Source organism: Entamoeba dispar, genomic scaffold, assembly GCF_000209125.1.
Source record: "Entamoeba dispar SAW760 scf_1105229462067 genomic scaffold, whole genome shotgun sequence".
Lineage (NCBI taxonomy): Eukaryota > Evosea > Mastigamoebida > Endamoebidae > Entamoeba > Entamoeba dispar.
In genome coordinates, this window is record NW_001855007.1 from 1 (window position 1) to 13,510 (window position 13,510).

At 22.1% G+C, this 13,510-nt stretch overlaps 3 protein-coding genes across 3 annotated transcripts, besides 28 other annotated features; all 3 read right to left on the reverse strand.

The window, feature by feature from the left end:
* Positions 1-1,723, reverse strand: EDI_320910 (serine/threonine protein kinase ark1, putative; the record flags this gene model as incomplete). The annotated part of the gene is made up of 4 exons (XM_001739200.1): positions 1-668; positions 720-1,000; positions 1,049-1,376; positions 1,460-1,723. Coding segments are annotated over 4 exons (1,541 nt in total), but the record flags the coding sequence as incomplete, so codon positions are not given.
* Positions 358-466: a microsatellite.
* Positions 1,401-1,437: a sequence feature (AT_rich).
* A 667-nt stretch (positions 1,724-2,390) lies between the features above and the next one.
* EDI_320920 (coatomer beta subunit, putative) lies at positions 2,391-5,174 on the reverse strand (the record flags this gene model as incomplete). The annotated part of the gene is made up of 2 exons (XM_001739201.1): positions 2,391-5,006; positions 5,058-5,174. 2 exons carry the CDS (start codon positions 5,172-5,174, stop codon positions 2,391-2,393), a joined length of 2,733 nt encoding a protein of 910 aa, XP_001739253.1.
* Positions 5,013-5,048: a sequence feature (AT_rich).
* Positions 5,175-5,216: 42 nt separating the features above from the next.
* Positions 5,217-5,268: a sequence feature (AT_rich).
* A 113-nt stretch (positions 5,269-5,381) lies between these two features.
* On the reverse strand, positions 5,382-5,750 carry EDI_320930 (DNA-directed RNA polymerases I, II, and III subunit RPABC2, putative; the record flags this gene model as incomplete). Its single annotated transcript, XM_001739202.1, has 1 exon — positions 5,382-5,750. The coding sequence occupies one exon, from the start codon at positions 5,748-5,750 to the stop codon at positions 5,382-5,384; it is 369 nt and encodes a 122-aa protein (XP_001739254.1).
* A 433-nt stretch (positions 5,751-6,183) lies between these two features.
* Positions 6,184-6,206: a sequence feature (AT_rich).
* A 138-nt stretch (positions 6,207-6,344) lies between these two features.
* Positions 6,345-6,379: a sequence feature (AT_rich).
* A 443-nt stretch (positions 6,380-6,822) lies between these two features.
* Positions 6,823-6,922: a sequence feature (AT_rich).
* Positions 6,923-6,969: 47 nt separating this feature from the next.
* Positions 6,970-7,010: a sequence feature (AT_rich).
* A 136-nt stretch (positions 7,011-7,146) lies between these two features.
* Positions 7,147-7,188: a sequence feature (AT_rich).
* Positions 7,189-7,487: 299 nt separating this feature from the next.
* Positions 7,488-7,509: a sequence feature (AT_rich).
* A 120-nt stretch (positions 7,510-7,629) lies between these two features.
* Positions 7,630-8,542: a repeat region.
* Positions 8,535-8,732: a repeat region.
* Positions 8,733-8,763: a sequence feature (AT_rich).
* Positions 8,764-8,767: 4 nt separating this feature from the next.
* Positions 8,768-8,988: a repeat region.
* Positions 8,986-9,338: a repeat region.
* Positions 9,339-9,489: 151 nt separating this feature from the next.
* Positions 9,490-9,557: a sequence feature (AT_rich).
* Positions 9,558-9,623: 66 nt separating this feature from the next.
* Positions 9,624-9,708: a microsatellite.
* A 37-nt stretch (positions 9,709-9,745) lies between these two features.
* Positions 9,746-11,407: a repeat region.
* Positions 11,408-11,989: a repeat region.
* Positions 11,990-12,004: 15 nt separating this feature from the next.
* Positions 12,005-12,113: a microsatellite.
* A 13-nt stretch (positions 12,114-12,126) lies between these two features.
* Positions 12,127-12,301: a microsatellite.
* Positions 12,302-12,439: 138 nt separating this feature from the next.
* Positions 12,440-12,519: a microsatellite.
* Positions 12,520-12,664: 145 nt separating this feature from the next.
* Positions 12,665-12,742: a sequence feature (AT_rich).
* Positions 12,743-12,770: 28 nt separating this feature from the next.
* Positions 12,771-12,864: a sequence feature (AT_rich).
* A 69-nt stretch (positions 12,865-12,933) lies between these two features.
* Positions 12,934-13,018: a microsatellite.
* A 68-nt stretch (positions 13,019-13,086) lies between these two features.
* Positions 13,087-13,221: a sequence feature (AT_rich).
* Positions 13,222-13,228: 7 nt separating this feature from the next.
* Positions 13,229-13,340: a microsatellite.
* Positions 13,341-13,350: 10 nt separating this feature from the next.
* Positions 13,351-13,480: a microsatellite.
* Positions 13,481-13,510: the final 30 nt, after the last annotated feature.

Sequence of the window (13,510 nt, forward strand, 5' to 3'; positions counted from 1 at the left end):
GATGATTTATATAAGAAGAAAAAATTATCTTTTAAAATAACATAAACTGTTTTAAAATTTTTTGTTTTTTCTTTTTTATCTAATGAACATAATAAATTTCCACTTTTTTGTCCATTAATTGTTTGACTTGTTAATTTTCCATATAATGTAATTGCAAGACTTTCTATTCCTCCTTTTGATTTACAAAATGTGTCTTGAATTTTTAATAATTGATTTTCAAGTTTTTGATTTGTTATCATTTGTTCTTTAATTTTATTTTGTAATTCTTCACTTTCTGGATGATTTATTCCATTTCCTTTTTTTGCTAAACTCATAACACTTTCTCTATATACTTCATCTTTTACTTTAGCAACTGTTTTATATTCTGTTTCTGTTCTTTCTATTTCTTTTTCCATTTCTTTTATAAAATTTAAACAATTTTCTTTTGTTTCTTCTATTATATCTTTATTTTCTTCTATTTCACTTTTAACTTTACTAAGTAATGTTTTTGTTGTTTTTAAATTAGTTAATTCACTAATTTCTTGATATGTTTCTTCATTTATTGCTTTTAATGTTGGACATTCTTCAATAAACTTTTTTATTTTTTCACTTTTTATATTATAATTTTCATATGGTACTTGTTCTTCTAAAAACTCTACTAATATTGTTTTATCAAGAACTTCACTTTCCTATTTATGTTATTATTTCTTTTATTATCTCTTAATTTATTAAAAACAAACACAAAGATTATCTTTAATCCATTCATCTACAAATATCTCACTAATTTTACATCTTTTCTTTGCTTCTTTTTTAAGACATTTTCCAAGTAAATTTTTTAATCTTTCACTTGATTTCTTTGGTAATGGTATTTTTGCATTCCCTTCTTGAAATACTTTTAATAATTCTGCCATCTCTGCAAATGGTGCGGTTCCATTCATCATTTCAATAATAATAACTCCTAATCCCCATACATCCCAACTTTCTTTAATTTCACTATTCCCACTAAATATTTCTGGTGGTGCTATTTCTATTAATCTTTTTCTTTTTGATTTTCTTTATTCTAACAAACCAAATGAAGGTCCAGCTGCTTTTTCAAATCCTTTAGGAAATATCCCAAAACATTTCACTTTTCCTTCTAAATTAATAAAAATATTTCCACTTCGTAAATGTCCATAACTAATCCCATTTAATGAAAGGTATTGAAGAAGATTTACAATTTGAATCACTACTATCTGAACTGTTTCTTCATTAAATCTTGTTGTTGAATAAATATAATCACTAACTTGTCCTAATCCACAATATTCAACAACTAATATACATTGACCATCTTCCCTAATCACTTCTTCAATATTTAAGATATTCCCTTGATTTAATTTCTTTTGATATTCAATCACTTCCTTTATTGTTATTTCTTTCTTTTCTTTTTTAAAAAAAAATTATTCTTTTTTTTTATTATTTGGCACTAATCAAATTAACAAACTTCCCATTTCATTGTCACAAATGGTGGGTACACTTGTATTAAACTTACTATTTTCTTACTTTCATTTTCCATTGCTGAATATATAAATCCTGCATATGTCTGTCCAAGCAATAATCCTCGTTGATACTTTCCTATTGTGTCTGGTAATTTTTCAATTGGATAATCAAAAGGATCAGAACTATCAAAAGTTGTGTTTTCCATTCTTTGCTTTTTTAAGTTTATTTTTGGAATTTCTTTTTTTTGTTTTTTTAACTCAAATAACATTTCATGTGATATAAATAGAATCTGCTATTTGAATTATGTTTATTGATAAATTGTTGTTATTTCATTATTTCTTACCTTATTCTCTTTTTATCTTCTTTTATATCTTATGTTTAAATCTGTTGCAAAATCAAATGAGTCTGATTAATAAACACAACGAATACAGTCAAAATTATTTCTTTCAAGTATGGGAGGATGTAATTATTCTTTTAGCCATTCATCTTTTCTGATCATCTTTTATAAACACTACTTATTGATTTTCAAAACAAAGTTTGTTATAAAATAATTCAAAGAGTTCTCACTTCTTTAATAAGTCATTTCCTTTATTCATAATGTTAGTTTGAAGTAAAATATAGATAAATGGAATCAATTGGATAGGTTAGTAGTATTTGATTAATTTTTAATGAGAAGAACACGACAAATAGTCAAATTACAAAATGACACAATAACGATTAAGTGATGATATCTAAAATAAATGAAAGGAGTGAAATGATAAAAGAATGCAATCAAAGAAGAAAATAAATAATAAGAGAATGACTCTATACAGAAAGAAGATTATAAATGTTCCAAGAGAGAAGAAAGAGTGAAACATTGTTATAATTCAGGAAATAAATTAAAACAAAATAATAACAAGATTTGATTTTGTTGAGTAAAGAATAAAAATTTCAATTTATTTTGGATTTACTCTTTTTTGGTTAGCAACAATACGATCTCCTAAATTGATTGCTAATGACTGGGTTTTACTTCTGATTCTAACCCATCCACTGATTTTATTTCCTATTTTTTCTGCAGATAAGTTTATTAATGCATCTTCATCAAACAAGTTCTTAGAGTAGAAGTTGGCAGATAAAAATCCAATACTATCACAAAACATTACTGCTGGTGTGATGCATTGTAATTTGGCAATAGAACATAATAAATCTGCATATTCTTTTAAATCAGTACATTCAGTATCAACAGGAATTTTATTTTCCCATTCATATTCCATCCATTTCTTTTGATATACCTCAATATCTACATCACATGGTCTCATTTGATCCAAGTATTCAATTCTTAATTCATTTAATATTAAATTAGCATCCAATGCATTATATGTAACACCCTTATCAGCAATATCATAATTAACATAACCACTAATCACTCCAACAGTAGTAGCATCAACTTTAACTCCTAAACTAACACGGACAAAATCACCAGGACCAAGAGTGACTGGTGATGGTTTAGTTTTTACAGTCATTCCTCCATGTGGAATGAGTTCAATAGTAATATTTTGTAATGTACTTGGTGTTTGATTCATAATAAGACAATCTAATGTAATATCAAAATGAGTAACAGTAACAATAGCCTCAATATAAAATGGATCAGAATATCCTGTTAATTGAACAATATTATTTAAACGCTCTAATTTTCTTTCTCCTTTAATTTGTTCAATTCTACTTTCTTTTTCTTCATTTTCTTCTTCATCAGTAGTATTGAAAATTTCATAATGAATTTTTTCATCAAATTGATGAATGTCTTTATGTTCTTTTCTTTTAGCTCCTTCTTCAATTTCTTTTCGAATACCTTTTTCCATTTCTTCGATTTGTTTCATTTGTTCGTCATATTCTGTTTTCTTTCCACTAATAATGAAAATAACATTTTGAATAATTTCTTTACAATCTTGATTCATTTTATTGTGACTTTCATTCTTTTTTTCTATTTTAATGATCTCAAGTAATATTTGAATTCCTTTTGCTCTAATACAATTTCCCTCTTTGCCTATAACTTTACTACAAATCTTAGCAATACCAATAGCCAAACTGGAAATAACTAATGAATCCATTTGTTCAATCATTGTTCTTAATCCAACTTTTTGGAAGAATTTATTCTTTTCAGTTTGTTTGTCATATGTTTCTATAACACTTCCATATGTACCATCAGGTAATACAACAGTCTTACTTTCAATAATTCCATTATCTTTCTTTTCTTCTTCTATTTCTTTCTCTTCAATGTCTTTTTCTATAAATGTTTCTTCTTTGTTTGGTAATTCAACAATCAATCTCTTGAACATATTGATAACTTCATCATAATGATTACAATACTCACATATCATCCAAATAACATTTCTTAATGTTTTATTATCACTAACCTCTTCAATGAAATCGATAAGTCTTTCAACTGTATTTTCTCTTTGTTCTCCTTGAAGACGATATTCAATATATTCAATAGCTTCTTTAGCTAATTCTGGTGTAGTTAATGCTTCAAACATAACATCATCAATTTCAACTCCTTCATTAATTTCCTTACATTTACGAAGTGCAATTAATACTTCAACAACAAATTCATTATCATCTTTTCCTATTTCTTTTCTAAGAGCGGTGACTATTTCACCAGCATTTCGTGGTGCTAGTGATGACATTACAAGTTGAAGAACATCTTTTCTTATAGAAGGAATTGAAAGCATTCTTAATAATGATGAAATACAACTTCCTTTGATAACTTTTGGATATCTTGAACAAATCATTTTAATTCTTTGAATACTTGTTATTTTTACATTAACATCAGATGAAGAACAAACAACATCAACTAGTGTTTGTATACTTTGAGTAACAACATGAGCATTACCTGTAATCAAAGGAAATATTGATGCAACTTCTAATTTAACCATTAATGAATTTGATGAAATAAGACATCCTAAAATCTCAATATATTTACTTTTAAATTGAGGTGTTGATTTATAAATTAAACGAATAAATTTAAGAACAACCATTATAAATGGTTCAGAAAATGTAGTAATTTGTTGTGAAATAGAAATTAAAAATTTAATAGCATGTTCTGGTAAATAACGTGTAATAACTGAAAATATAACAACACGAGTCATTGAATCTTTTTCTTCTTTTAATGCTTTTCTCAAAATATCCCCTGCGTGTTCAACTAATGAAGGATCAATTTGATAAATATGACCAATAGTATTAGCAGTAGCTTTTCTTACATAAATATGTTTATGTGTCATATTTTCTAAAATAGCATTAACAAGTGGCTGAATAATTTCTCTTTCTGATACATGACAAAGGAATTTTAAAGTAATTCCTCGAATATATTCATTTGGATGATTTAAATCTTGTAATAAACCATTAATAGCTAAAATAAGTTCTGGTCTTAATTCTCCTTTATCCATTTTATCAATAGATTCTAAATAAATTAATACCAATCGTTTAATTTGATGTTCAGTACATGGCATTGCATTTCGAATTACCTCCATTAGTAATTCTGGATGATGATCCCCATTTAATTCAGCTGTAATAATCTAAACATAAATATTTCTTTTTTTTTATTTAGTTTAATTAATCAAACAAACTTTTGTTAGTGCTGTAATTTTTGATTTAGCATCTGGTTGTGAAAGTGATTTACTAACATCCTCAACCCGAAAATCTCGATAAGGGTTGTTTAACAATAAGGTACAATTTCCATCCATTCTTCTATTCAATATCTTAAAATTACTAGATCTCTTTACAACAAAAAAAAAATATAAATCAAATTAAACTATTATTTATTATAAAAATTATTTTCTAAAAACAAAACAAAAAGAAATCACTTTCAAATAGAAAAGACAATATAAATTCAAAAAGTACTCAATCACTGTTAATCCATTATAAGGATTTATAACATTGTTTATCTTTTTTTATTCAACAATAAGTTCTGAAACTTTCCAATCTTCGAATGATCCATTTGGTAAACGACGTCTGATAATAAATGGGATTTTACCTGCTTTTAATTCAGCCATAGCAATCTCAAGAGCATCTGTCATTCCATTTAATGGAACAAAAACTGGAGCATTCATTGAAATTTGAAGGGCACGAGTTCCAAGAACTCTTGCCTTTTCATATTTTGTCATAAATCTTGTTGTTGTTCTATCATCTCCTTTAATTTCTTTTTCTTCAATATAATTATCTACTCCCAAATCGTCGTAATAATCTATTACAAGGTCCTCATTGTTTGAGTCCTCTGACATACTATAACTATCATTATCAGCTTCATTATCAGAACTCATTCTTTATTCTATGTTTTATTAGTTCTTTAGGTTTTTCTTTAATTTTTTTTATTTCCAAAATTAAATCATAAAATTCTTCTTCTTTGATTAATTGTTATTAACATCAATAACTATAAATCAAAACACTCTTTACCACGATAAATAAAGAAGAGATAGAAAGAAGAGTAGTACTATCAAAAGACAGGTGATTTGTATGTGAAGAAAAGAGAAAAGAAAAGACGGTGTTTTTAAGTATAAAATTTCTTTTAATTCCAGTAAAGTTTTGTGTAATACAAATGAATTTATGTATAATGAGTTAAACAACACTTTTAAAAGTATTCTCAACTAAAAAGTATTAATGTGTATGAAAATAACAAGTAACATTAAAATATACTATTTGTTTTAAAGGTTGTGATGAAAGTAGATGATTTTCAGAGAGATGAATATGGTAGTGATAAAATAAATTTAATTATTAATGACAATTCACTCAGCAGAGTAAGTTCTATCTAAAGTTTGTATCAATTGTTGATTAAATATTTATTTTTTTAGTTGTTTTAGTAATAAGTAAAAATTGTTGTTAACGTAGTTGTAATGAAAAAGGTTATACCAAACATCTTTTTTAGTATTATTCATTTAATTATTATTATTTTCAAAGACATGCTCTCGTATTGTTTGGAGTTTTCTTATTCTCTTTTATACTTTTTTAAAAAAAGAGTGTTGTTTTGATGATAAAGTTGTTTATTTGATTTTTTGTTTAAAACAGTAAAATAGAAGAAGTCTTATATAATTATTTTGGCTGTTTATTTGTTCTAGGATAGAGTTTTCAGTACAGTACATTTTAAAATATATAGAAGATCATTATAATATTTTATTTGTGGGAATTAACATTGTTTTTATATTAAATTTAACTCTTATGAGTTCAAGAGAATTTAAAAAAGATTAAAAAGAAGTATTTACATATCATTTTCATTCTCTTTTATTGTTATTAATGGATATTTATCTGGTAGTTTGTTTTATCTTTTTAATCAATACAGTGAAAACAGGTCAATCAACCTGCTTATTTTATTTATCTTCTTGGTTAATTGTTCAATTCAATTTAACTTAATATCTTTATATTCTTTTTATTTTTTAATAACGATATTTATTCATAAAAAACTGAATTAATAACAATTTGATGTTATTATAATTTAAATCCCATGTATTCAAATCACTACTATTTCATGTTGTTTTAGAAACATAGTTAATATAATAAATATTATATTTCATTAATTAACAATTAAACAAGAAAATTATTTGTAGAAGCAAGAATATTGTATCGCTATTTATATCATAGATTAATAATACTTTTCACGAGTTATTATTTAATTCTTTACAAATTCACCAACACTAATCTTCTATAGTATTTGTTCTGAAAATGAATAAAACTATATTAAAATCATATTTATGTTTTAATTATTTTCTTTTCAAAGTTCATTACTGATAAATTACATATTTATTGAATCAAATAATTTCATATTTATTTCTGATAATTGAGTTATAAACCATGTTTATGTTTATTTTGGTTTTAGTATACCAGAACCATTATTCTTCTCATCTTCACTTTCAATATACTTTTCTTTAATAACAATTATTAATTTGACTAATACTTTCATTAATTTGTTTTACTGAATAATTAAACATTAGAAGAATGGTTTAATGCATCCAATAAGTAATTAAAGTAGTATTTATTATTGAAGAATCACATGTTTATTAATACTGAAATTAAATAAAAATTTAATTAGGTAGATTTATAAACTCACTGAATTCATTTGATTTTGAATTAAACATAAATAATTAATTTAGGTTAATTACGACAAGTCTGTATGTTTTTAATTTATTCTTTATTTCATTTCTTTTACTTGCATCAGTAGTAAAATTGAATAACTTAGATAGAATGGAAATTGAGATAATAAAATAAATAATAAATACAAAATATATTGGTGTTGATAACTCTAAATATAATCTATATATCAATATAAATGAAATAATGAATAATAAACATGAATGATGAATATGTTAATGAAATAATTAGTAGAATGTTGTAATATTGTACAAGAATGAAATAATAAATAATATACTAGATAGATGATATTTAAAGAAATGAATAATGAATATAAATAAAAATAATAAAACATAAAATCAAAGAAATAGAATAAATAATAAAAAAAATGATTGAAAATAAAAATAAATAATAATAAATAAATAAAATAATGATAAACAAACACATCAATAAATTGAAATTAAATAAATGGATATTTTAGAAGATGAATTGAATCAAAATTTATAGATAAAACTAGTATAATCAATGCACTGAAGTCAATCAATATTAAAAAAGAATGTATTTCTCAAATTAACTAAAATACAAGATAGAATAATATTCAATATGTATAGAAAAGATAAAATATTAAAAAATGATTAAAATACTATCCACTTTGTAATTACAAGATATTAACAATTCTTGTGTTGGTTATAAAAAATCACAAAATGAGAAACATGACAATATTAGTATTATCATATTAGATAATAAGAAAATATAAATGAAATAAACAATACAAGAAATCAACATATGAAACAATGTTCCAATATAATGACATCACTATGATATTGAACAAACAAATAATATCAAAAAGTGAATGATAATGTCATAAAATACCAGATATATGTATTAGATAAAAGTAATAAAACTAGTCTATTATTTGATATGAATATTATTAAAGATCACAATATCAATAGAGTGTATTTGAAGAAAAGAAATAAGTATAAAGAAATTAAAATTGAAATTGACATCATAAAAGAAGTTAAAAACGATGTAATAAAAAACATGGTTGATGTCTTGAAACATTGTTCTACAACACAACATATGCTGGGTAGAGCTACTTGAAGAAGAATCATATGTTCGATTAGTTTCCCCCTGACCCAGAATAATAAATACAAATTTTATTAATACTTATTTAATTGCTTGTTATTTTATTATTTTATTTATTTGAATATAAATGAAGGATTCGAAGGTAGCACGTTAGAGACACCACACAGAACCCTAAAACATATCCAAGCTTTAAACCTCTAGTTCTACTCTGGCTATGACCTTGCATTTGGTTAAAAAACATCTTAATCAATACTGTAAGAATATCAGTGTTTATTATTTATGTTATTTGAGTGTCATTCATAATAAAAGTGTACTTATTTCCAAAGACGGTAGTATTACTTGTTAGGGTACAAGACAAAGAATTACAAGAGAAGTTAATACAAAGTAGAGAATTAATTTATGTAGAAATAATACCTGTATTATTAACAATAAATTAATACATAAAGAAACAGTAATAAGATTGGAAACACTAAAATTACAAATTAACTTCAACAAAATACTACGAACAATCATTATTAAAAACATGAAATACTTAATGTTCTACACATTCAACACGGGCAACACATTAGAAGATGAACCTTCTAATTCTCATATCTCAGAAATGAATTCTATTGTAGAAATAGAGCATATTGAAGAAACTGAAACAATCACTTCTCAATAATCATAAAATCAAATTGTGGATATATCTATTATTTGTTATTTTTTTTATCTGTTTCTTTTCTTCTTTTTCTGTTTTTCATATATTTTCATTTCTCAATATTTCTGATGTTTATCAAATGGTGAATATCATATTATCTTTGTATCTATTACATCTATCTTCTTTCTTCTTTTTATTACTTCTTTTTGTTTTTGAACTATTAATAATAATAAAATAATAAATAATCTATTTTAATTTAATCTATTTATAATAATTGATAAAAATAGATGATCTATTAATAATTATCGTTGAACTAATAATTGGATCTTAAAAATAAATGAATGATGTTTATAAGAAAATAAAAAGAAAAGAAACAAACTAAATAACAAAGAAGAATAAAAGAAGAATGAACATGAACAAAGAAGAAAGAAATGAAGTGTTTAGTGAATTACAAGAAATAAGTAATGGTGTTAAGAATCAGATTGATGAAATTATGAAAAGTGCACGAGAATATAATGAATATTGGGAAAATAGAATTGGAGAAGAGATAACTGATAATGAAAATGAAAGCCCAGAAGATAGAATTGAAAGAATCGAAGGAATTTATGATAGAAAAGAAGAAATAATTAGAAGAAATGAAATAATTAGAAATAAAATAAAAGAAGGAATGATGATGATAAATAAATTAAAGGATGTCTATCAAAGAATTAATGAAATTAGATACGATGACAAAGAGATATTATCAGAACAAGTTGATACCATCGTTACAAAAGTAATGGAAGCACAACAAATAAGAATTGATAAATTAATTGAAGGAAATAAAGGAAGGGCAAACCGATATAAAGGAGAATTAGAAGATATTAAAATAGATTGGGAAAGTAAAAGAATTGAAAAGAAGTTCAGACCATCAAATGAAGAAGTTAAACAAATAGAAGAATGGACATCAAGAGAAGTAGGAGACATAATATTTGATTCAGAAATTGATGATTGGAATGAAGATACATCAGTCTTTGGAGAAAGAATAATAAATAAAGAACATATAATAATTATTATTGAAGATGAAGATGGAAATAAATTTGGAGGATATGTTAATAAGAAAATTAATAAAGTAAATAAAGATATAAATGATCCAAAATCATTTTTATTTTCATTAGAATCAAATGGGAGAATAGAAGGAATGATGAAATTTGATATTAATATACCACTATATACATTTTGTTTAAATAGTCAATCACATGATTGTTTGTTTAAATTTGGAGATGGATATGATATTCATGTTCATAAAGAAAATAATAAAACAATATCATTTTGTTATCAATATTCATATGAATATAAAGGAATATCAAATGCACTTTGTGGAAAACGTAATTTCACACCACAACGAATTATTGTAATTGAAATGAAATGATTTTTATTCATTATTGTTTATTTGAAATATAAAAACTAAAAAAGAATATAAAATAAAATCAATAAATGAATATGAACAGCCATTTCTTTCATCTGCCAATGAATGAAATGGTGAATATAAAAATGGGCATATTTCATTCTGGTTTTATTTCATTTCATTTGAAAGAATCACACCCAATGGGGTGTTAATTTAATAAATAATAAAAAGAAATAAGAATAAAAGATAAATAAAAATATAATAAAATATTTATTTTATTCTTTTTATTTATTTTTTATTTTATTTATATTATTTTATATTTATTTATTTTATTCTTCTTCTTTTATCTTTATATCTATTATATATTTCTTATTTTATTATTTATGTTATATTCTTATATCATTTTATTCTTATTTTATATTTATTCATTATTATTCATTTCATATTAACATTGTTAAATATCAATACAACATATAATAAATAAATGATATAAGATAAACAACAATAAATAACAATAATAAAATATAAACAAACAATATAAACAAATATAAAATGATAAAAAGATCATCTAATATAAAATAATAATAACAAAGAATAAAAAGAAGAAATGGATGATGTTTAGAATAGAAAAATTGACAAAAAGAAGAAACGAGTGATGTTAAGAAAAGATAAAAATCAATATAAAATCAAATATAAAATATAATAAAAATAAGAATGATTATTTCTTATTTTATTATTATATTCTTCTTTATGATTCAAATGTGGTATTTCAGATACACAACACAAATCACTAATATTTCCATGTTTCAAATCACATAGTTATCTTCTGGTTATGATATCCCTTTGGTGAGATAACATACCACATAACACTAATTGTTTATTTTTATTATGACTAATTATTATGGAAGTATTATCAATAATGATTATTATTTATTATTATTATTTATTATGATATAAGATTATTTATTTATTATGATAGTAGTATTATTATTTATTATGATACAATATATTTATCATTGATAGTTTTGAGTTGAATACATGATGTGTTATCAATAAAGATTATTTAAACAATGTTGATGATAAATGAGATAAACCATAGTTATAGTGTTATTGATATTTCAAACATAAAATAATAATATAAATAATGATAAATTTTAATATTTATTTATTTCAAAATAAAAATCAGATAATAACTTAAATGATGAATTATTTAATTTGAGAATGATTGAAAAAAACAATAAATGAATAAAAATAAAACATGAAGAATAAATTGAAATAATCAATTCTCAACATGATGAAAACATAATCATAAATAATTCATATTTAATTTCTTTATTTTTATTATCCATTTTTTATTATTATTTTATTATTATTTTATTTATTATTTTTATTATATTCTTTATTATTATTTTTATTTTTATATTTATTTTATATTTATCTTTAATTTCTCTCTTATTTATTCTCATTCCTCTTTTCTTATTCTCTTATTTTTATTCATTTCTCATTTATTATCTTATTTACTTATTTCTACTATGTTAATATTGTTTATTTTATATTTTAGTTGATAACAATTCATTTTATATTATTATTTCTTATCAACTTTATCATTTCTTGTTCTTAAATCATTCTATTATTTTCATTTATTTATTTATTCAAATGAAAAATCAAAATTGAATGATTTGTATTGAAACGAACATTGTATGTTCATGATTTCTTATGTTTTATTCAATTTATTTTGATTGATGTTATCAAATCATTCTTATTTCATTTGATATTATTTAATGAATATAAATAATTTTAATATAATAAATATAATAAATGAAATATGAAATAAATAATTAAATATGATAAAATATGAAATAATCAAACACAAATATTAATGACATAACAATAATATAATACACAATATCAAATATAAATTAAATAACGAATGACTACATTCAATTATCATATCATTATTTATTTTGTAATAATATTTCTTCTTCTTCTTTTTATGATTTATCTATTTCTTATTATTTATTTCTTTTTATGAATTATTTCTTTTTTATATTTCTTATAAACATTGAAATAATATGATATTTATTTATCATCTCATTCATTATGAAGAAGAAACACAATATTAATATTAATATAGAATTATCATTCTTTATATTAACACACAATTATTTTAATATGAATAATTATGATTTTATATCATCAAAATTATTATCAACACACAAACAACACAATATCATCATTTACTTATTCTATTAATTTTCATAATAATACAATAAATATTTAATAAGAAAATTAATAAATAATAAGAATAAGAAATAAATAAACATAATAATAAAATAATAAATAATAAAATAACAATAATAATATATTCAAATTATTGTTTATTTTAATCATTCAACAATAATTTATTCTCATTAACAATTCAATAATCAACATTATTTTCATTTATTTAATATTTCATATTCAAATCATTTATTTTATTTTAAATTCAAATAAATACTATTATTACCATTCATTCATCATATTAATATAATATAATAAACATACACAATAAATTATAATAAATAATGAATAATAAATAAAATAAAGAATAAATGAAAAAATATAAATTGAATAAAACATATAGTATAATAATAATATAAATAAAATATATAATAATAAAGATAAAACAAAATAGAACATAACAAATAACAGAATGATAATATTAATAAAATAACAATAAGTTGAATATAATAAATAAAGAAAAGAAGTAATATAATAAAAAAACAAGAAATAAATAATAATAAATAATAAATTATTGAAATTTAAAATAAATAAAAAATAAATGATATTTTCAAATAAAATAACTCTAAAATAAT